At 37.4% G+C, this 22,392-nt stretch overlaps 5 protein-coding genes across 5 annotated transcripts; 4 read left to right on the top strand and 1 right to left on the bottom strand.

Annotated features, from left to right (window-relative positions):
• On the top strand, positions 707-1,307 carry LOC104740182 (MLP-like protein 328). Its single transcript, XM_010460712.2, has 2 exons — positions 707-904; positions 1,015-1,307. The coding sequence occupies exons 1-2, from the start codon at positions 718-720 to the stop codon at positions 1,290-1,292; spliced, it is 465 nt and encodes a 154-aa protein (XP_010459014.1). The 5' UTR covers positions 707-717; the 3' UTR covers positions 1,293-1,307.
• On the top strand, positions 1,881-2,991 carry LOC104740181 (MLP-like protein 328). The gene is made up of 2 exons (XM_010460710.2): positions 1,881-2,332; positions 2,435-2,991. Exons 1-2 carry the CDS (start codon positions 2,146-2,148, stop codon positions 2,713-2,715), a joined length of 468 nt encoding a protein of 155 aa, XP_010459012.1. The 5' UTR covers positions 1,881-2,145; the 3' UTR covers positions 2,716-2,991.
• LOC104740180 (MLP-like protein 328) lies at positions 4,424-5,279 on the top strand. The gene is made up of 2 exons (XM_010460709.2): positions 4,424-4,687; positions 4,786-5,279. Exons 1-2 carry the CDS (start codon positions 4,501-4,503, stop codon positions 5,064-5,066), a joined length of 468 nt encoding a protein of 155 aa, XP_010459011.1. The 5' UTR covers positions 4,424-4,500; the 3' UTR covers positions 5,067-5,279.
• Positions 6,047-7,813, top strand: LOC104743313 (VAN3-binding protein-like; the record flags this gene model as incomplete). The annotated part of the gene is made up of 6 exons (XM_019236234.1): positions 6,047-6,250; positions 6,424-6,805; positions 6,888-7,064; positions 7,165-7,214; positions 7,296-7,353; positions 7,432-7,813. Coding segments are annotated over 6 exons (1,110 nt in total), but the record flags the coding sequence as incomplete, so codon positions are not given.
• LOC104740179 (DELLA protein GAI-like) lies at positions 9,048-11,390 on the bottom strand. Its single transcript, XM_010460708.2, has one exon. It carries the CDS (start codon positions 10,972-10,974, stop codon positions 9,367-9,369), a length of 1,608 nt encoding a protein of 535 aa, XP_010459010.1. The 5' UTR covers positions 10,975-11,390; the 3' UTR covers positions 9,048-9,366.

The following is a 22,392-nucleotide window of genomic DNA, read 5'->3' as shown; positions in this document are numbered from 1 at the left end:
CTCTTTGTACAAATTGGTGTATCCGGTTCTAAAATCGAACATACATGGAGTGATGCTCCTAAATGGCTGCAACTGATTATCAACCTTATAAATTAGACCTTTTGTTTTACATTCCTGCCAAAAAGAATTGTATGAATTTCAGCTATTGTTGCACCTTAAGAGACGTATCCTAAATTTTTCTTCAATATCAAGTAATCCAGATAACACCTCTATTATTGAACTTGTTAAGTCTAAAAAGAAGGACTTGATTTAATTATTTCAACTATAACGAGACTTATCATTTTTCAGAGTTGACAAATATATAAAATTGGAAATTTTGTGTCAGTCAGAATATAGCTGGCATCTTTTTTTCTTTCTTTATAATTTCTGCAGTTCGAGTTTCTTTAAAAAAAAGATTTAAAGAAAGAAATAAGCGCATGAAAATATAGATATTTGTAATAAGCACATGAAATAATAAAGACAGAGATACGAATTATATCAAATAACATATTAATTGATTAATTTAACTATCAGAACAGGCGATAACGTGTATACAATACGTGACCATAATTGTTTAGATATATTGAAACTGTCGACTATTTGAAAAGCCGTATAACCAATTTCGTTGTTAATTTAGCTTGACGTGTTAATCTTGTGTATATAAAGGAAGGAATTAAAACACTTGAGACACACACACACACACACAAAGAAACCTATTGATAGCTAATTAAATCATCAATGGCCATGTCGGGAACATACGTGACGGATGTGCCTCTAAAAGGATCGGCCGAGAAACACTACAAAAGGTGGAAGAGCGAGAATCATCTCGTCCCTGACGCCATCGGCCACCTCATCCATGGTATTACCCTCCACGAAGGCGAATGGGACTCTCCCGGCGCCATCAAGAGCTGGAAGTACAATCTTGGTTCGTATTTCTAATCATTATCTCTATATATATAACATACAAATGATTGACATGATCATATACACCTATATTTGTGTAAACGAAATGTGGTATTTGTGTGTGTAATAAAGATGGGAAGGAAGAAGTGTTTAAGGAGAGAATAGAGATGGACGACGAGAAGATGGCGGTGACATTCAATGCGCTCGATGGTCAAGTCATGGAGGAGCTTAAGGTGTATATTGCAAACTTACAATTCATCCCCGAGTACGGAAATGATGGCTGCGTATGCAAAGTTAGTGTATATTGGGAGAAACGCACGGAAGACTCTGCAGAGCCCACCATGTTCATGAAGTTCCTCGAGAAGATGGTTGCTGACATGGATGGCCACATCCTCCAAAACCAGGAATAATGGATCGATGCTTAATCATATCATCACATCCTCCTTCAATTATAATTGTGTATGTACGTTTTTCTAAAAAAAGTTTGTGTTCATCTCGTACACGACGTAGTACTAATTCCTTATATCATTATGGTGTTGTATGTCCAACGTTTCTTTATATCAGCATTGTTGTTCGTTTATTTTTATTTTATTTTGTTGTCACCATTTTGTTGGCAAGCTATTTTCAAAGTTATGGATCGACTAATTCGTAACGTCATTCTCGCCAAAACGACAAAAAAACTACGACGATATAGTATTGCTCACCTACATGTATATATGAGAGAGTTTCAATAGTGTCTATATAATCCTATAAGGCTATACTATGATAGTTAGATCAATATAGTTAGATATCAGAAAGTTAGAAGGTAAATGCAAAGCATCGAAACCAAAGAGTAGAGATGAGGACACATAGACCACACGTGTGGACTACCAATATCACTATGACGTCGTGTACGTAGCACCTACTTATTTCTTTGTCCGTCTCTTTCGCTCAGGTGAGGTCCTTTATATTCGAACGTTACACTTTTTAAATTTGGTCTACCGTAACATTTTTGTACGTAACTAAAAGACAGACAAGATTTAATCAAAACTCCACAGTTCAAAATTATTGATCAAAGATAAATTTTTAAGTAGAATAATATGTTGATTTTAATAAATGTTTGTGATTCTTGAAAAGTCGTACATATATATCTGGTTTCTTGTAATGTTGTGACGAGTTTGTATATATAAACGGAGGGTGAGGCTTTCGTTTTTGCATCCACCCCGAGATAGAAAACAAACAATTGGCTTACACACTTTCAAGGACAAGTTTAGAAGCTTCATCATGGGGAAGTCAGGAACATATGTGACAGACGTTCTTCTGAAAGGGTCGGCGGAGAAACACTACAAAAGGTGGAAAAGCGAAAACCACCTCTTCCCCGACGCCATTGGCCATCACATCCAAGGTGTCACTGTTCACGAAGGCGACTGGAACACCCACGGGGCCATCAAGTCCTGGAACTACACATGCGGTTTCCACGTTACTCTATCTCTCTCTCGCCCTTTGTTTATTTGGAAACGTTTATTACAAGCTAGGGTTTCTCTATATTAATGTAAAATTCATGTGTATGAAGATGGGAATCAAGAGGTGTTCAAGGAGAAGAGAGAGTTTGACGACAAGAAGATGACGGTGACATTTAGAGGGCTGGATGGTCACGTGATGGAGCAGCTTAAGGTGTATGACGTCATCTTCCAGTTCGTCCCAAAGTCTGAAGAAGGTTGCGTCTGCAAAGTCACTATGATATGGGAGAAGCGCAACGAAGACTCTCAAGAGCCCATCAAGTACATGAAGTTCGCCACGAGCTTGGCTGCTGACATGGATGACCACATCCTCAAGGACCAGAGAAAAGCGTAATCGTTAGGAGTGACAATCTTTAACTAAGAAAAATAAAGAAACGTCTTCTATATGTAAATATGTATGTGTCTTTTGTGTTTGTCTCGTACATGATCATCCGCCCTGTGTACATTTTATGCTGAGAATAATGGCGGTCTTTGTAAGCTTATATGTCTTTGGTGTTGTTATGGTGTATTTGGTTGGTGTTCGTATTATGATATTTGTGTGTCGTCGGCCAGTATTATACTATTATGTAAGGTATGCAAAGAGCGCATAATGTTAATTAGGATTGTATAATTAATTTCATATAATCTAAGGCAATAGAGTGCAAAACAAAACAAAAATCCAAGGCAATAGAGTGACTAACCAAAATCCAAAACATCCATAATCTAAAACAGAAACAGACATACAAAAGAAAACATGCAAATATTTTGATTAACACTAATTAACACCTTTTCTTCTTGTGTCCATTTGCAGCCGGTGTGTGGAGGAAACTAGCTCAGCCTCTCCTCGTCACGCACTACTCTGCTGATTGGAATAACTTGACCGCTCTGCTCACAAGTCCATCCCTCCCCCGTCTCCAACTTTTCCTGTTTCGCTACCTATTTCAGTCTGCCCTGTACCATCTCTGGCGGGAACGAAATGCTCGCCGACATGGTGAGCGCTCCGCTCTGCAAGCTCTTCTCATTAAACACATTGACAAGAATATCCGGAATCGCCTCACCTCGATCGCATCACTGGGAGATCAAAGCTATGATGATGGCTTGCGGCTTTGGTTCTCTACTCATCCGTTTCCTCGGGGATAACTACAATTACCTTTTTGATTTTCTTTTCTGAACTGTTAATGTCTATCTCAAAGCTCATTCCAACCTACTGAAGTATTCATTGTAAACAGGGTTTTTGGTTGAATATAATTTTACATTCAATTCAAATATATATATATATATATATATGAGTTAGAAGTCTTCAACTTAAAGAAATAGGTTTCCATATATTCATGTTTGATAAGAACGTATTAAAGTCGATGATTACAACGTGATATAGGGTGCAAACAATCTAATGATCTATACGTGAGGGATAGATGGACATGCGGACACTTAGACCACACGTGTGGAGCACCAATATCACTATGACGTTGATGATCACTAAATTACGCATAATATCGTCTCTTTCGCCTTGACTTTTTTTTCTTTTTCTTTTTTCGGTATTTATCTAATGAATCATTGATAATCCAGTCAATATATAATCCGTCACCTATGAGTCTATGACTATTGAACGTTTTAGTTATGATAAGAAAACAAAAAAATAACTAATTTGAATCGGTATGAGACTAAAACCTAATACACAAGACAAGTTATCTGTTCGATTAATAGGTTTAGCTTAATGTGTTTGTTTACCAAAAAAAATCAAATCGACAATAAATATTAAATTCGTTACATCAATCACGTTACACAAAAAAAGGACAGAAGTGATTTACATTTTTTTACCAATCACATAGTACTGTCCAACGTTATAAGTTGAACAATATCTAACTCAACGTTATATAGATGCAAGATTTTATTTCTGAGGTTAAACTAAGCATTCATATTCAGGATCTAGTAGATGTTGGACGAATGAAACCTCTATTTCTAATTAAAAGAACTAATTAAACCATATCATTAAAAGATACTATTATATTTATGTTTGTATATATCTTGTAGTGTTGTGGTCAGTTTTTGTGTATATAAAGGAAGGGCGACAGTTGAGTTTTTGCATCAAAATATACACTTGACACATTTCAAAACAAAACAATCAATCAAGAAAGAAATGGCGATGACAGGAACATACGTGGCGGACGTACCACTGAAGGGGTTGGCGGAGAAACACTACAGGAGATGGAGGAGCCAAAACAACATCGTTCCGGACGCCATCGGCCACCATATCCAAGGTGTCACCGTCCACGACGGCGACTGGGACTCCCACGGCTCCATTAAATCGTGGAACTACACAATCGGTCCCTACTTTACTCTATCTCTTTCTGTTCATACGAGGATTGATGTGATCTATTTTGTAATATTGACTAAAATTGTGTGTGTGTGTGTGTGTGTGAAGATGGGAAGCCGGAAGTCATCAAGGAGAAGAGAGAGATAGACGACGAGAAGATGGCGTTGACGTTCAGAGGGTTAGACGGCCACGTGATAGAGGAGTACAAGGTGTATGATGTCATCTTACAGTTCATTCCCAAGTCGAAGGAAGGGTGCGTCTGCAAAGTCACTCTGATATGGGAGAAGCGGAAGGAAGACTCCCCCGAACCCACCAAGTACATGAAGTTTGTCCAGAGCTTAGTTGCTGACATGGACGACCACATCCTCAAGGGCCAGAACAAGGCTTAAGAACCCTCCATGGTCACCGTCGTAAATAATCCTTATGCATGTGTATCTTTTATGTTTGTCTCGTACGTGTCTTTATCATCCGCCTCTTTTTCCTTTGTACATGTTGTGCTAGTAATAATGGCGGTCTTGTATGTATCATCTTTGTCTTTGATGAATAGTTGATGTTGTTATGTAAGTAAGTGTGTTCGTAATAAAATAAATTTGTGTTAGTTATGCGATTTTGTGTACGATATAAAGCGCATAATATATTTAGAATGTATATATTGTCTCATGACTCTCATTATTCTGAAACAAAATTGGAGACATGCAAATATTTTCTCCGTCTAAATTAAAGACTCTCTCACATCTCCTCTCCCTTCTGTATAAACCCTAGATTTTATAATCCTCTGTTTTGCCAATTCTCACCTCAAAATTTCTCTCTTTTGTTCTGAACTATTTCTACTTGCTTTCGATTTCCGGCCGTGACACTGTTAACTTCATTCAATTCGAGTTTTCTGATTCATGATTTTTTAGCTTGTAATTTAGTACTACTACTATTAGAATCATGTTTTAGTGTTTCATAGTGAGGGAATGTTTGATAAGGCCCATTAGAGCATCATTAGTGGAGAGTACTCTTATGGGTACTCTCTTTTTTGGGCCACAAATACACAATATTAAACCATTATAGAGTCCAGTTTGGTGAGTATCGTTGCTTGTGATAGTAATTCGAGCAACACTTGAGTAACGCGACGTGGCGTTTTGCCATTGGTTCGAAAAAATTATTTTTTTTTCTTCATTTTTTCTTTCTGAGAAACGCAACCGACTCTCTCTCTCTTTTCTCTGTCGGGTGAAAGACAAAGGCGATCGAAGTCGCGATCTTGCCAAATTCTGGGAAAATCCATCGATTCACACCGAATCAGTTGAATTTCTCGCTAAATATGGAGGTTGATGGCAACCGGAGGCGATGGCTAACCAAAGTCGGTGTAACCCTACGATGATGAGGCTTCGGTGGAGCACGACAAACGACAACGGAAGTTTCAGATTGGTGGGACAACGATGGCGGAGGTTTCCGGGGGTTTAAAGCGGACGACGAGGTCCACCGGCTAACGCTATCTGTCATTAACAATGATTTACAAAAGTTTCTTTACAAAGGTCAGAACAGTCCTCCTGTTTTGTTCCCTGTTGCTGTTGCAGATCCATTCGTGGTACGACCCTTTTTCTTATCCCTTTTTATCATAATTGTGGTGAGCAGTAAAAGTCAAAGACTCATCAATTATATATGGCCATTGCACCAGTTCCCAACATAGTTCTTGGAAAATTGGAATGTATAAAGTATAAACACTTTTCATAGTTTAAAACTTTGGGAAATTGATTTTAGGCTGGGAAGATCAAGAACTCAGTTGGCACACGCAGAGCAGGCACATTATCCAGATGGTTTCACCACCCCAAGGAACACAGTAGCAGCAGCACAATCACCAATCTCAAGAAGAAAGACAAGGTGCGAGTTGAGAACGCTCACGTGCATTCTGCTGTCTCTATAGCGGCTCTGGCTGCAGGTTTAGCCTCTGTAACATCTGCAAGCAATTGCAAAGGGCCAGGCTCCAAGATGGCATTGGCTTTAGCCTCAGCCACTGAACTGTTAGTCTCACACTGTATGAGAGCTGGTGCTGACCGTGCACGTGTTACTTCCACTGTTAGATCTTCTGTGGATATCAACAGCCCTGGTGATCTCATGACTCTAACAGCCGCTGCTGCAACTGGTAAGGCCTTTTTAACAGCTTTACAAGGCTTTGTGGTCTCTTTGATCTGCATTTGATCTGACTTTGTTTAAACTGACACTAGCTTTGAGAGGAGAAGCGGCTCTGAAGGCGAGGCAGCCAAAGGAAGCAAGGAAAAATGCAGCTATTGCCCCTTTTGAGAGAAGCTTCTTTGACTCTTATTGGCCTGCAAATTTGAAGTTTAGATTGGAAGAACCAAATCTTCCATTTGAAGGCGAACTGATGCAATGTGCACGAAATGGTAGTTCTCTTTTGTCTGTGAGAGTCTGATCAATTGAAGAGTTCACTGAGATAAGAAATAGAGAGCTTAACTCTTCATTTTTTTGTGTTTTAACTTGCAGGAGTGCAGCGAACTAAGCGTGTTTGCGTCTATATCAACAAGAAGTCTCAGGTACAGCAGATTTGATTTGTATTTATAACACGCAACACATCTCAGTTCACTTCTAAGCCAATGCTTATTATGATTTTGCAGTTAATGATAAAACTCAAAAGCAAACATGTTGGAGGGGCATTATCCAAGAAGACCAAATGTAAGCATTTAACTAATCTTTCAGTTTAGATAAATTACTTGAAAGACGGCATTCTGACCTTATTGTTACTTTCTGAAGGCGTTGTCTATGGAGTCTGCGATGAGAAATCAGCTTGGCCTTACAGGAAAGAGAGGAAAAATTCAGAAGAAGTCTACTTCGGTCTGAAGACAGGACAAGTTCTTTTGGAGTTCAAGTGCAAGAGCAAAATTCACAAGCAGAGATGGGTTGATGGGATTCAGTCTCTTCTCCGCCAAGTAAATTGCTTTGAAGCTGCCAAATGCTCGCTGGGATCTCTGAGTCTCACTGGTCATACGTGATGAAGGATCATGTATACATTTGATTATATACATATAATCCACATTTTTGCTGTTGTGAGGTATTTACAAAACTTGGTAATGTACAATGTCAGTCTCTGTAATCTCGGAAGACTTTTGGATAAAAACATAGCAGGTTGTTCATATGATCAAAACAAGTGGTAGGAATATTGCTATGTACAAAAAGACATCAGAAGAATGATGAATCTCAATTGAACTTTTTTTATTTCCAATGATTCAGTTTCTGATTTGCTAAGCCAAAACATTTACGTGTTCATGATGGGCATTCGAAACGATGATGTCTATAGATATGCCAACAAATCTACATAATATGCCAGAACATATCATATTCTACAAATATGCCAACAAATCTACATAACATGATGGACATTCGAAATGATGTTCATGATATACTGATTTTTTGGAAAAAAAACTAAATTGAGCATATCTGGCAAAAATTTGGTGCAACCGCACGATAAATCTTATTCCAAATTCTGTTTAATAGGTTTAATATTTCGAATTTTATAAAATATGTTTACTATTCTGAATTTTGTAAAATATGTTTAATATTTTAAAGTTTGTAAAATTTTATTGTTTTCTATTTTATGTAATATAAAAAAATTTAATAATTGTTTTGTCATTTTAGATAATTAAAGTTTGATAATTAATAAACACAAATTAAAAAATTATTATTTAAATGCTTGAGCAATTTTGTTTGAGATTCTTTAGTAATGGAGTGATTTTACTTAAGTTTTCTGAGAATTGCTTTAATTAATTTAATATTAAATATATAATTAATTAATATGAGAGTAACTTAGGTGATTACTCCACTAATGATGGTCTTAGGACTTATTCGGCCTATATATATATGTGGGGTAGCAAAAGTTGACTATGATCAACCCCATCAAGCCCCTTTTTATTCATTATAAACGATCAAATGTCACGGTCACTCAACCATATATGATAATATATACCAAAGGGTCACGAGTGAAGTCTACGACCACCTATGTCTAATGATTCTCTTAATCTCTTAAACAAGTTCTTTAACCAATTTCAATTTTCATTTACAAAGAACATCATATGATCAATTGGCGTTGAATATGCATCTCCCAATTTTACACATATCATATATGGAATTATGTATATGCAATTGGCGTTGAATATAAATAACCGCGTGCTATATCTTTCAGATACATTATTATCAAAAAGGTGGACATCTATAGCTTTTCAGCTTTCTTTTTAATACTTTTTAAAAAATTAACAAGAAACAACTGAAAGTGACTTAGCATTGTTAGAATAATCTGGTCCACCTATAATACGATGCACATTAAAAGAGCATATTCATGAGAATTAGCTGACTATTTATATATAAGAGACAGATTAATTAGGCTCATTAGTCATTACAATGAATATATATAGGCATAGTTGGTGACATTCAAAAAAGATTAAAAATTTATTTCAACCAACTACATAATTCTATTTTTGCCTATCCAATTTACCCACCAATGTCACATGTAAACAAAAAGAAACTCTCGAAAGTGAGATTAAAAATTTTCAATTAACCCTAATATAATGAAGATAAGATCTTAACAAGTGACAAAGGGAAAAACAGTAGGATTTAGTTTTGGTTCGGTCGGAACAGATCTCATCGTAACCGGTCAAACTGATCAATCAACTCGTCTCGACTCAGCAAATTCATCTAATTGGTGGCGAGTTTCCAAGCAGAGGTGGCTATGAGCGGTCGAGTGTGCCAACCCAACATGAGACATCCGTCACTCTCCTCAACCCGATAACCCTCTCCGCCGTTGAACAGAGCCAAAAGCATACTCGCTTGCTTAAACGCATTCGAACCAAGATGTGCCGCCGAAAACCCAGCTGAACCGAACCGGTTCCTCCATTGACTCAACGTTTCGTGACGCTCAACTCGATCAGGCCCATCGCAAGCCACAACATTGCAAATCTGTTTACCCAAGTAAACCTCAGACATGACCTTGTCTTGACCACCCGGCACACCTTCCAAGGAGTCAAACAACGTCGAGTAGTAATGCAACGACTCGGTAAACCGGTCTAAGAAAACCGGACTATTATGGTTCGATTCCTGTTCCACAACAGTGAAAATCTCCGGTTTGATCTGATTCACCACACCAAGAACCTTATCAATCGCACCAGGTCGTCCCAAGAGCTTGTGAAGCTCGAAAACAGAGTTAACCGCAACAGATTCAATCTCACTCGGTCTAAGCTCAAGCATCGACGCATCAAGATCGGCCAAAGTGTTAGCCACAAATCCTCTGTACTCGAACTCCACATGAATCGCCTCGGCTAGATGAGCCAGCTTACACCCAACCTCGTGAAGGTAATCGAAATTATCCGGAGCCGGTGGACCAATTCCGGTTAACCGGAAAACAGGAGGACCACCAGGTCGAAGCGCAAGAGCCTGCATAAGCGCCGGCCATTGAAGACCTTGGCTCATAGAGAAATCGATGACATGAACTCTCTTCTTCCCTTGGAAAGCTTCGAGGATGGCTTGATTCGCCGTGAAATGAGCGAACTTGAGGTAAGGACAGGTCTCGTAGAAGTGCATCTGAAGAGTATCGGAGAGAGAGTGGTCGATCGGGCTCTGCGACGGTGAGAGACGGTAGATCCGCCGCGCGAGAGCCTCGGCGAAGTAAGTAGCGACTTTTCTCATCGCTCCGATCTGAGACACGGCTAAGAATCCGATTTGCTTCACCAGAGCCTCCGCTAGAGTCAGATTCTCACTCTGAATAGCTTCAGCGCAAGCCAAAAGCACGTGGACGAGACGCACGCCGTTCTCCTGCGAGTCGACTAGAACTACAGGACGAGTCGACTCATCACCCGCCGCTGTTGTCACTGTCGCCACCGTCGTGCCGTTTGAGCATTTCAACCGCTTGTTGGAAGTAGCATTCACATCACCGCCGCCGCCGCCGTGGTTAGAGGAAGAAGACGAATCGACAGCGAAGTGATGGTTGAGAATAGCGTCACCGGGAATAGCTTTGAGATCGTAGTCGGAGTTAGAAGAGGGAGGAGGGTTAAGGTCGGAGAGCATAGAATCAAGCCACGTGTAAAGCTCGGCAGGGTTGTAGTGAACGGTCTCAGTAGCGAGGTGAGAAAGATCGTGTTCTTGAACATTCGACATCATAACTTCAAGCTGCTCAAGCTTCTGAGCAACATCAGCCATTTCTGATGACCTAACTTTGTAACCAAGAACAGCTAAAAGCTCGTCCATGCCCTTGTTACAATCGTCTTCTTCTTCCTTCATCTTATCTTGATCTTGATGATCTCTCTTCATGGCTTTGGATCTAAAAAAAAAAAAGGTTTCCCTTCAATGTCGGATCTAGGTTTTTGCTTTTTGGGGACTTTGTTGGGTGAAGGAAGAGACTGAAGAAGAAGAAGAAGAAGAAGAATCTTTAGCTTCGGGGATTGGTTGGGACTTGCTTAGTTTGGATTTTTATTTGGGATGCACTCTTTATTTACTACCACTTCTCATTATTATCACAAAATTGTAACTAGTAAAGAAATAGAGAGAGAGAGAGAGAGAGAATAAACATTATAGAGAAAAAAAGAAAAAGAAAAAAAAAAAACAGAAAGGGGCAGGGGTGGTGATGGGGCTCGATGTCCGATGAATCATGGATCAGAGGGCTAACAGCAACATCTACAGCTCTAAACGATAAGGCTGAAAACTCTGAAACACACACCAACACTTATTATTTTCTCTCTTGCAACATTTTTTTGTTTAGTATATATATAAATAATGGTCATACAATTTTTTTTGAACAACTAAAGAAGATTGTCATGGTATTATAGTGTTACAGTTTACTTTATATGTTGCTTTTTTAAAAATATTTTGTTGTGTTGGTTTTGTATGATTGTTGTATCATTTGATCTAAAAATGAAGATATTTTTTGTAACAAAAGTTTAGATATCTTAATAGAATTTCATTTGATTAAATCTGTTTATTAGAACAAAATAAAACTTTGTATTGAAAAAGTAAACAATCATTAAACCCATTATGAGAGATTAATACTCCATTTTAATCAAAAGAGAGATAGAGAGAGAGACTATGACGTTTTCCCATTTTAAATTAGATTGATAAAAGCCATAAAATATATATTTTTAAAACCTCATTTTCTAACAAAAATAAATAAATATTTTAACCTTGTTATCTTTTTTATCTGTGAAAGTGGATAAGAACTAACATTTTCATTAATTACAGAAGACTGTATATATGTATGTTCTTTTGATGGGGAACTGAAAGCCTTTCCCAGAAGCATAATAATTAAACTTCCACACACACATTAAAAATATTAAAAAGAAGCTGAAATTTGAGTTCTTCATACAGTTTGAGTGCCCCTAGCTTCCTTTGTAATAATGTAGGCATGTTTCAAGCAAGGGGGTACAAAAGTAAAACAGAAAAAAAATCATTTTCCAAATATCTACCAATATCAATTAAAATCCCTTTTCCAATATAGTTAAATTTGAATACGATTTGGATTTGTTTTCTTTTAAACAATAGCCGTCGATTTATTATTATAATTTATTTTTGGTTGCTATTTGTAGATAAAATTGTAAAATACAATTCTAGTATGTACTTAAACGCCGTCGCTTACGGCCTCTCCGTCTTTAAATCAAAATAAGATTACCACACACACACAAAAAAACTATAGTCGCACTAAAATGTAATTTCGTAAAAATCAAAACTGACAACATGTGATGGCTCCACGTGTAAAAGGGACCCTTACAGACCATTGACGCGAACAGACCGTACGTACACCATTTAGACCTTGGTCCCAACGATCCATGTGATTTATTACACGTGCCTAATATTTTTATACCCTTTTAGTCCCTGAGACGGACCACTCCCACCATGTGAAGTTGTGAACTGCCGTCGTATGGACCATTACAATTTACCACTCCCCATTGTTACATGGTTCAGAATATTAATTTCTTATGTTTCATTTACATGTCTCAAATTTTTTTCCTTTCTTTTACCTACTTCACATATATAACTATCAGATGCATAATGAAGTCATGCATTATTTATTTCCTATTTATATATTTTAGATTTTTAGAGTATGTATAATATGTATGGATTGATGTCTCAATTTATACACTCTTATCTATTCGTAGCTTTCAAAGAAGACTGTTTTTATAAACAATAGTATTAACTGTTGACCAATAAATAAATAAAAATAGTAGTAATAGATTATACATTCTCCATGTGCTAAAAATCTTGCACGTGAGAATATTAGATCTTTGAAGAAGCACTTACCGAAGACTTGCGGTGTGTGTAATTTTACTAGCAAAGATAATAAACAAACAAGATGTTCAAAGTTTCTTACTTGATAATTTTTTTTTAACTTGTTTTTTTTACTTGATTGCTTATCGTGTTGCTTGATAATCAAGTGCTCTCGTTGATTAACCAAAAAAAGATGCGCTCATTGATTCCTTTCTTGTTTTGTTAGTGGAGAAGATAACAAATGACAATGGTGTCTTATCATATGTCATGGAAATTTAGTGTGCTTTGTAATCCATAAACAACTTTTTCTAAAGTAAAATAAAAGCCAAGATAACTTTATATCTGCATATTCATTACAGCAATTACCATTTTGAAACAAAGTATTTTCGAAATCGGATTACTTATTAATTTTAGTATGAGATTTATAGAAACACTTATGCATAAATACATCAGGACGAAAGAGATGGACCCAAAAAAAATCTGAATTGTCAAAAATTATATGAGGTGGCAGGGAGACCACTCGTGGGTGTTAACTGTTAAGGGCACAAAAAACACATGAATTTTAGTATTACGGCTTTCTTTTTGCTTTCTTCCATTGATTTACATATAAATACATGTTTAGGAAGTGTTACTTAGGAAACTAAACTATATATGTGTATGTTAATCAGAAACACATTTGGCTAGTTTATAAGGGACATAATTGAAATGGGTTGATGTGAAGGGAAGTCTCTTGTTGATGAATTAGGAGGCTTCGGTTAATTTAATTTATCAAAATCAGACGGCAACTTTTTTTGTGTGAGTGGGCGCATGACGTACGAACCAATCAAAATCGCATGGTAGGAGACAGCTCAAGCCAGTCTGGACAGGTGTCGCCGTTTAAGCATGAAAGTTAGCGTTCTTCTGTTACTATCGTCGATCTGGTAATTGTAGCGTACGATCAATTCTGGTCCATTCACGTGGTGTTCGTACCCATGTCATCCAGCTTTAGCCAAAAGCAAAAAACACCATAACCATATCTACCACCTTGCCGTTACGAGTCTGTATTGTGTTGCATTTATTTTAAACTATACGTGTATAATATGCCTTCTTTAAAATGTTTTTTTTTTCCTTAGTTTTTGCTTCAACCTTCCAATAACTACTATCACTATCGGATTTATGATTTGATCAACAGGTGAACTATTTTATTTTTTATATCGGCACGGGCTTGTAAATAAAGTTTGAATACAGAAATGATAACAATAAAGGCATACTATACATTCTGCAATTATTTGCTACTATATGTACGATGTAAAACATCAATATTTCAATAATCAGTATCTTTAATATGATTATAATGCTAGTTTAAAAAATATATTCAAGTATGTGAAGTCGTGTGCTTTTTTTATTTTCTAAATCATATTTTGCGCCAGAAAGATTGGAATAGCCAACAAACTTGAATATATTCAAGTAAGGAATAATCAAATCAGATGGTCAAAGTGAGACAAATAATAGCAAGAAGTACGTAATGGCACCCTTTCTCTCGAAAAGCGATTTCGAATGCGATTTCCGGTTTCTTGACCGCCAACGTCTTTGTTCTTCTCTCCGTGTTTCCTCGAGTATAATTCCGACAAATCTAAGAGTTTATAATTTAGATTCTGGCGGTTGTAGTCTGTGACGGTTAATTGTTGGTAGTTTTCTGTCCCCGACTTTGTCGTGAGATAACTGTCAAAAGAAACCGCCATGGTTAACGCTATATATATCTCACGAATTTCGACACCATGACTACAATCACTTCTCATCATCTTTACTATACCTTTCACAAGCAATGAGTGATTACGTTCGTAAATCTCTACAAAATCTCGACTTAGGGATAAATGATGCACCAGTTGCTTTACCCTCGGAGTTGTGTGGCAGAGCGATCAACGAGAATCGTTTCTCGCTGATTATGTCTGCCGAGAACCCAAAGAAGCAAAACCTAAGGGCAGTTGTTGGTCAGATGCCAAAAATATGGGGCCTTGCTAATGCGTGTCGCGGAAGGATTTTGGGTGAAGGGAAAGCCTTATTCATCTTCCAAACAGAGGAGGCTCTAAATCTTGTCCTACGCAGAGGACCTTGGACTCACAATGAATGGATGTTGTCGGTTCATCGCTGGTACCCCAATATCTCTGAAGATGAAATGAAAATCATCCCGTTCTGGATCCAAGTCAGGGGAATCCCGGTTCAGTTTCTCAACAGGGCTATGGTCGACTATATAGGCAATCAGATTGGTCATGTGGCAGAGGTTGACTTCGACGAGAATGCAACATTTGTGGAGTTTGTGAGAATATGTATTAACTGGAACATAGATACACCTTTACGCTTCCAGAGAAACTTCCAATTTGGAGGAGATGAAAACACAATTCTGAAGTTCAAATATCAACGTCTTCGTAATTTCTGTCCAAAGTGTGGCTCTCTACAACATGATGCAAAAGAGTGTCCTCTGGCCTTTGAGGATGAACCAAATGATGCAGATGAGGATGGAAACGATGGATATGATCCGGATGATCTTGATCAGTTTGATGCAGATCGCCATGATGATCATCCTCCAAATGATCAAGACTCTGATGTCAACACTCTGCAAACCATAGCACCAGATGGCGAGATACCTGGAGTAGGACCCTCAAATGCAAACCGCGGAATCCGTGAGTTCATCATCACAAAATCGGATTCTGAATCTTTCCCTAGCGTTTTTGAGGACTCAGAACTGACTGCAGAGAGACTCAACTGCTAGTACGCTAAATTTGTAAAAGGTAAGAATACAGAAGGGGTAACTCCACTTACTCATGTCTACTACCCGATGGAAAACCGAAGCTTTCAGTCCACAAAACGCAGCCGTGAAGAAATGGAGCACTTCTACCAACGCTGTGAGGAAGCTGAAGATCTGATGGTCCTGAATTAGATCAACAAGAAACAAAGAGTGGAGTCTGCAGGTTCCTGCAGTGGTATGGATGTGAACGGAGGCGCGGGGGGGCCGGTACCCCCAATGCCTCCATGAGAGTCGTCTCCTGGAACTGTCAGGGCATCTGTTCGCCGCTGACACAATTTCAACTTAAGCATCTATGTCGTATTTTAAAACCACTTTTACTTTTCCTTTGTGAAACTCTAAATAGTTGTTCAGTTGTGTGTGATTTTGCTTCTGTTTTAGGATACTCTAATGTAATAACTCAACCCCCTCAAGGAAGGAGTGGTGGTTTAGCAATAATGTGGGCTAACAATGTCTCTCTTTCACCTCTGTATCAAGATGAGAGAATGATTGATGTCCATGTTAACTTTAATAATACTAGTTTTTATTTTTCTGGTGTTTATGGTGATTCGGTTCCAAGCCGGAGACTTTTTTTTTGGGAACAATTGGAAAGCATAAGTGAACCACGTAATGGTCCATGGATGTTGGCTGGTGATTTCAATGAACTTCTTAATATTGATGAAAAGATAGGAGGACCACAACGTGAAGAGTGGGCTTTTAAACGTTTCAGAACAATGATCTCTCGGTGTGACCTCTCTGATTTAAGAACAAAAGGGGATAAATTCTCTTGGGTTGGTGAGAGAAGAAACTATACTGTCAAATGTTGTCTAGACAGAGTTATGATAAACTCACAATGGGCTGCAACTTTCCCCAGTGCAGAAACTGAGTTCTTAGAGTTTAATGGATCGGATCATAAGCCAATACTAACAAGGTTTAACTCCACAAACACGGGTCCTTACAAGCCTTTCCGTTTTGATAAACGACTAACACACATTAAGGAATTTGAGCAAGTGGTCAAGCGAGGATGGAATTTATGCAAATACCAAGATTATTACTCAATTTGTGACCAGATTGCTCATTGTCGTTAGGCGATGGCAAAAGGCAAACACTCTGCAAACATTAATGCAGCAAAACGCATAGATTATTTTCAGGCTGCCCTGAACACTGTTATGGCAAGTCTAAACCAACAAAAGAGAATGGAAATCCCAAGTCTGCAAAGACAACTAAGTTTAGCATATCACGATGAAGAATATTATTGGAAGAACAAAAGTCGAAACAAATGGCTGCATTTAGGTGACCGCAATACTGCTTACTTCCACGCAAGTACAAAGTCACGATACTCAAGAAACTATATTACGGCCATCCAAGATGATCTACAAAGGACATACAAAGGAGACCAAGAAATTGGATCACATGCTCAACAATACTTCACAAACGTATATGGTTCAAGCAGAGTTCCTATATCCCCGATTGACTTTGGTGATTTTCCACCAATAGTAACGACTGAGATCAATACTGCTTTGACAAAAGAATTTACAAGAGAGGAAATTTATTCAGCCCTCTCTTCTATGGGTGATGATAGAGCACCTGGACCAGATGGACTCACAGCTCGTTTCTACAAGCATTACTGGACCATTATAGGGGATGACATGTCCGAGAAGTGAAGGAATTTTTTGAAACCTCTTACATGAAGTCAGGTTTAAATCACACAAACATTTGCATGATCCCAAAAATAACTGAGCCTATTACATTAGCAGACTATAGACCTATTGCCTTATGCAATGTTTTATACAAAATAATATCCAAATGCTTAGTAAATAGACTCAAGGGCCATCTAGACTCAATTGTCTCCAATTCTCAGGCTGTTTTCATTCCAGGAAGACTAATAACTGATAATGTTTTAATAGCTCATGAAGTTATGCACTCTCTCAAATCTAGACAGAGAGTTTCAACAAATTATATGGCTATAAAAACAGATGTTACCAAAGCCTATGATATAGTAGAATGGAATTTCTTGGAGGTTACAATGAGATTATTTGGTTTCAATGATCAATGGATATCATGGATCATGGCTTCTGTTCGATCTGTAACTTACTCGGTATTGATAAATGGCTCCCCTCATGGTATGATTGCTCCTGAGAGGGGAATAAGACAAGGTGATCCATTATCCCCATATTTATTCATACTATGTGCATATATAATGAGCCATCTCATTCGTACTAGAGTCGCCTCTGGTGACATTAAGGGAATCAAAATTGGAAATGGTGTTCCTGCAGTAAGCCATTTGCAATTTGCAGATGATTTTCTATTTTTTTTGCCAAGCAAATGCAAGAAACTGCAAAGCAATAAAAGAGGTTTTTGATGTCTATGAATACTATTCTGGACAGAAAATCAATACAAACAAATCAATGATTACTTTTGGCACAAGAGTACATGGTTCAACTTAAGATCGTTTAAAACTTATACTAGATATACCTAACCAAAGAGGTGGTGGGAAATATCTTGGGTTACCAGAACAGTTTGGTTCAAAAAAATCAGAAATGTTCAGGTATATAGTGGATAAGGTAAGACAACGCACAATCACTTGGAGCACAAAACGACTCTCTCAAGCACGGAAAGAAATCATGTTGAAGTCTGTGGCTCTAGCTATGCATGTTTACTCTATGTCCTGCTTCAAACTCTCAATGGGTGTAGTCTCGGAGATTGACTCTGTTTTACAAAAGTTTTGGTGGGAGAAAAGCAATAATGAAAGAGGAATTCCTTGGATTGCCTGGCAACGACTACAATATTCAAAAAAAGAAGGTGGACTCGGCTTTAAAAACTTATTAAAGTTCAATGATGCCTTATTAGCAAAACAAGCATGGAGATTGATACAATATCCAAACACTCTTTTTGCGAGAGTTATGAAAGCAAGATATTACAAAGATGAATGTTTTCTCGATGCAAAATCGCGAGCTAAGCAATCATATGGATGGTCTTCCATACTTGAGGGACTTAAAGTGATTAAACAAGGTTCAAGATTTCTAGTTGGAGATGGAGCTTCTGTGCGGGTAAACATTTATCATATTACAGATAGTCACCCACCGAAGCCAATCTACAGCTCATCAACGGATGGTGACAATCTCATGATAAAAGACTTCATAACAACTTGTGGTCCACAACGTTTCTGGAACGAAAGAAATATCACAACACACATACGTGTAGAGGATCAGGAGAAAATAAAATCATTATACTTACCGATGGTTCCGAAAGAAGATAGATTAGTATGGCATTACACAAAATCGGGAGACTATTCTATTCGTTCAGGCTATTGTTTAACAATGCATAATGAGGAAATGAATATTAATCAACCACCAATCCCTCACGGCTCTGTTTCTTTAAAAAACAGAATATGGAAATCAAAAATTCTTCCCAAGATCCAACATTTCCTATGGAGAATGTTATCTAAAGCCTTACCAACATTAACAAGATTAAATTCTCGGGGAATGAATCTTGATCCTGTATGTCCAAGATGTTTTCGAGCTGATGAATCGATAGAACACATTCTATTTCACTGCCCACATGCTAAACAAAGCTGGGACTTATCAAATACGCTAGTTCATATAGCTAATGACATAACTCAAATAGATAATGAAATCATACTCACAGCTATACTGGACATGGCAAATTTAGATATTCTGGATGACTTCACAAAAATTTTACCACTTTGGCTAATGTGGCACATCTGGAAGTCAAGGAACAATTTTATATTCGAAGGTATTGCAGACTCACCACTAATCATCCTGCAAAGGGCTCAAAATGATGTCCAAGAATGGTTACACCACATTTCGCTAATGGAGTTACCAACACAAGTTATTGGTCAAGAACATGCTACTTGGAGGCGCCTCCATAGCACTTTTAAGTGTAATTATGATGCAACTTTTGACCATCTCACAAACCAAGTAACAAGCAGCTGGATTTTGAGAAATAAGGAGGATGTATTTTCAGGATGGGGATCCATAAAACTAGGCAGAAGCAAAAGCTTTGTTATCAGCAATGCAACACTCTTGGATCAAAGGCTTCACATCTGTGTGTTTTGAAGAAGATTGAATGGTTCTAACAAAAATCATGAATAATGAACACACTGATATATCCATTGATGGGATAATACAAGACATCAGATTTTGGGCATCACAATTCCACAGTATTGCTTTTCAACACACAAAGAGATGTTGTAACAATGTAACTCATCTATTAGCAAGACATGGTTGTTCTCGTTGTAATTTCTATTTTGATTGTTTTTTCCCCTCGTTTTTGGCTAATGCAACAATTGTATCAGGATCATTTTAATTCATCTATATAATTACTATTTCGACGAGAGAAAAAAATAATAACTCGTGCTCAACCCTTGATGCGCTAAAATTATACTAACATATTAAAACATGTCATCACATTTATTCGTATATCTCAACTTAATTAACACTTTGGTTTTAGGCGCAATACGTACAAGATGAGTAACATTAACGCTTTAGAACCTTGCATTGTTGCATCCAAATTATCGAAAATCGATGTGTATATTATGTAATGGTTTGGGACTTTGGGTAATATCCACGTGTTACGTGTATATTCATTCGTATGTGATATGTCGCGAATCGAAGCACGAATGAGTACTCTAAATTGATTGGAAACATTCAAGCGGATAATTATTAATTAGTTACATTCAAGCGGAGTATATAGCAATAGCATAGTACATAAATATAAAGCCGGCAAATATGGAACTGGACTGACACAAGGTGTCGTGCGATGTCCTCGGGGTGGGGGGATATAAAAACATAATGGTGTGAGACCATACGCACGTGTCCCTACATCGAATATCACATGTAGGCTTGCTTCGATTTGATTTTTATTCTCTTGTTAATAATCTATCTAAACCAGATTCATGAATCTCTCTGTTATAGAGACTCAGACTCCGACGAAACTCTCTGCCCATGTGAAGTTCACATTCACATCCTGATGTCAAATTTTAGAACTACGGCTTTAGCGGCTAGCTAGCAAAAGGAGAGAAACAAACATATTGCCTTTACGATTTCTATTCTTTTGTTATTTAGTCACATAATTTTATAAATTAAAAAGGAAACCAACGCAATATAGAATTTGAGTATTTATGATACCATCGTCTCGATTGACGTACCCGTCGGAGGAAGCGAGGAGAAGAAACATAATTGCTTTCGTTGGCGGCTGATCAGTGATCACGTGATGAGAACGAAGAGGTGTCCTTGTTTTTTTTTTATTCCACTTACCCATTTAATTACACATCTACAGACTACATGCATGGCTTGACTGATACTATTAAGACAAATAAAAGTATAACGCAATCAATCAATCAGACATGCGGATACGCGCGAGAAAGAATGATGTTAAGTTGTTAACCAGCCACAACTATCATCATCCTTTGATCGTTAACCAAAACTTAAACCTAAAATACCGTTGCTTCATAATAAAAAAAACCATCGTTTCAATTTTATCATATGTTCTCGAAAAAAATATATATATACCCGATGCTAGTTACCAAATTCTAGACTGATAACAACATGGCTTGTTGGCGTGATTCAGTTCAGAAAAGACAGTTAATTTGATATTTAACAATATAATGGTGTTTGTATTAATATTGATGCAAAACTAGCAGAGTTGGGGGGGAGGGGGGGGGATAAGAAGACATGAATTTTGATGGGCTTGGTTGTTGCTGCGAGAATCATTGGACTAGTCCTGGCTTATTGTTGTATACTAGTACTAAATAAATGGGCTTAATCCTTAACCAAAGAAACAACCCATTGTTGTGCTGATTCGGTAAAGTTGCATTCATTACGGCCTGCTGCCATTCAGATCTGTATAAACAAGTTAACAACCCAATGAATAAACATAGGAGGAGAATATGTTTGACAACTACATCCATATTGGTAATGAGTCGTCTCGCAACTTGTTAAAATCAAAGCTAACCTAACATTCAATCGACCAATCGAAAATGTCAATGAGAGTATTGATATAACTAGAGGTTGCACCTATAACAACTCTATGAACTATATACTATGTTTCTGTCCCCCACCAGTATTGGTGAATGGTGGTGATGCTTTTCCATAATATCTTTAGTAGAAAAAAAGGTCCCATAAAAGAATGCTTTTGGAAAAAGACATCCCCACTTTTCATTTTCTTTTTTTAAAAAAATTTACCAGTTAGAAAAGAAAATAGCCATAAAAATGGTTAACCCACAAATAATACATTTTCTAGTATAAAGCTGCGGAGACGTATGTATAATAAAAATATGGCTATGTGAATGAAGATGAGTTTGCTGACAAATAAACATAACGAACAAAGAAGAAAGAGTTTTTTAGATTCGATTCAAAATCGAGTCAAATAAAATAGTCGCCCTCTTACATAATTTTCAGCGGCATGCATGCCTTTGCGTCTAAATTAATTTAAGCATCACTTCTTCTTCTTTTCTTCTTATCATTATTTTAAGTAAATCATTAACACGTTTAGTCGTTTAGTACCAAGATGGCAAGAGGAAGCCACACTCGATCGTTGCAACGACAAAAAAAAACAAAAACAAAAAGTTACACTACTTGATCAAAGAAAAAAAAAAAAAAGATTGAAGTTAGAAAAAAACGACAATTAGAATGAAGTTAAAAAAGAATCAGAAGAGAGTTAAAAGAAAAAAAAAAAAAAAAAAAAAA

Source organism: Camelina sativa, chromosome 14 (assembly GCF_000633955.1).
Source record: "Camelina sativa cultivar DH55 chromosome 14, Cs, whole genome shotgun sequence".
Lineage (NCBI taxonomy): Eukaryota > Viridiplantae > Streptophyta > Magnoliopsida > Brassicales > Brassicaceae > Camelina > Camelina sativa.
Note: the sequence above shows the minus strand (reverse complement) of the source record. Positions and strands in the feature narration are given on the sequence as shown.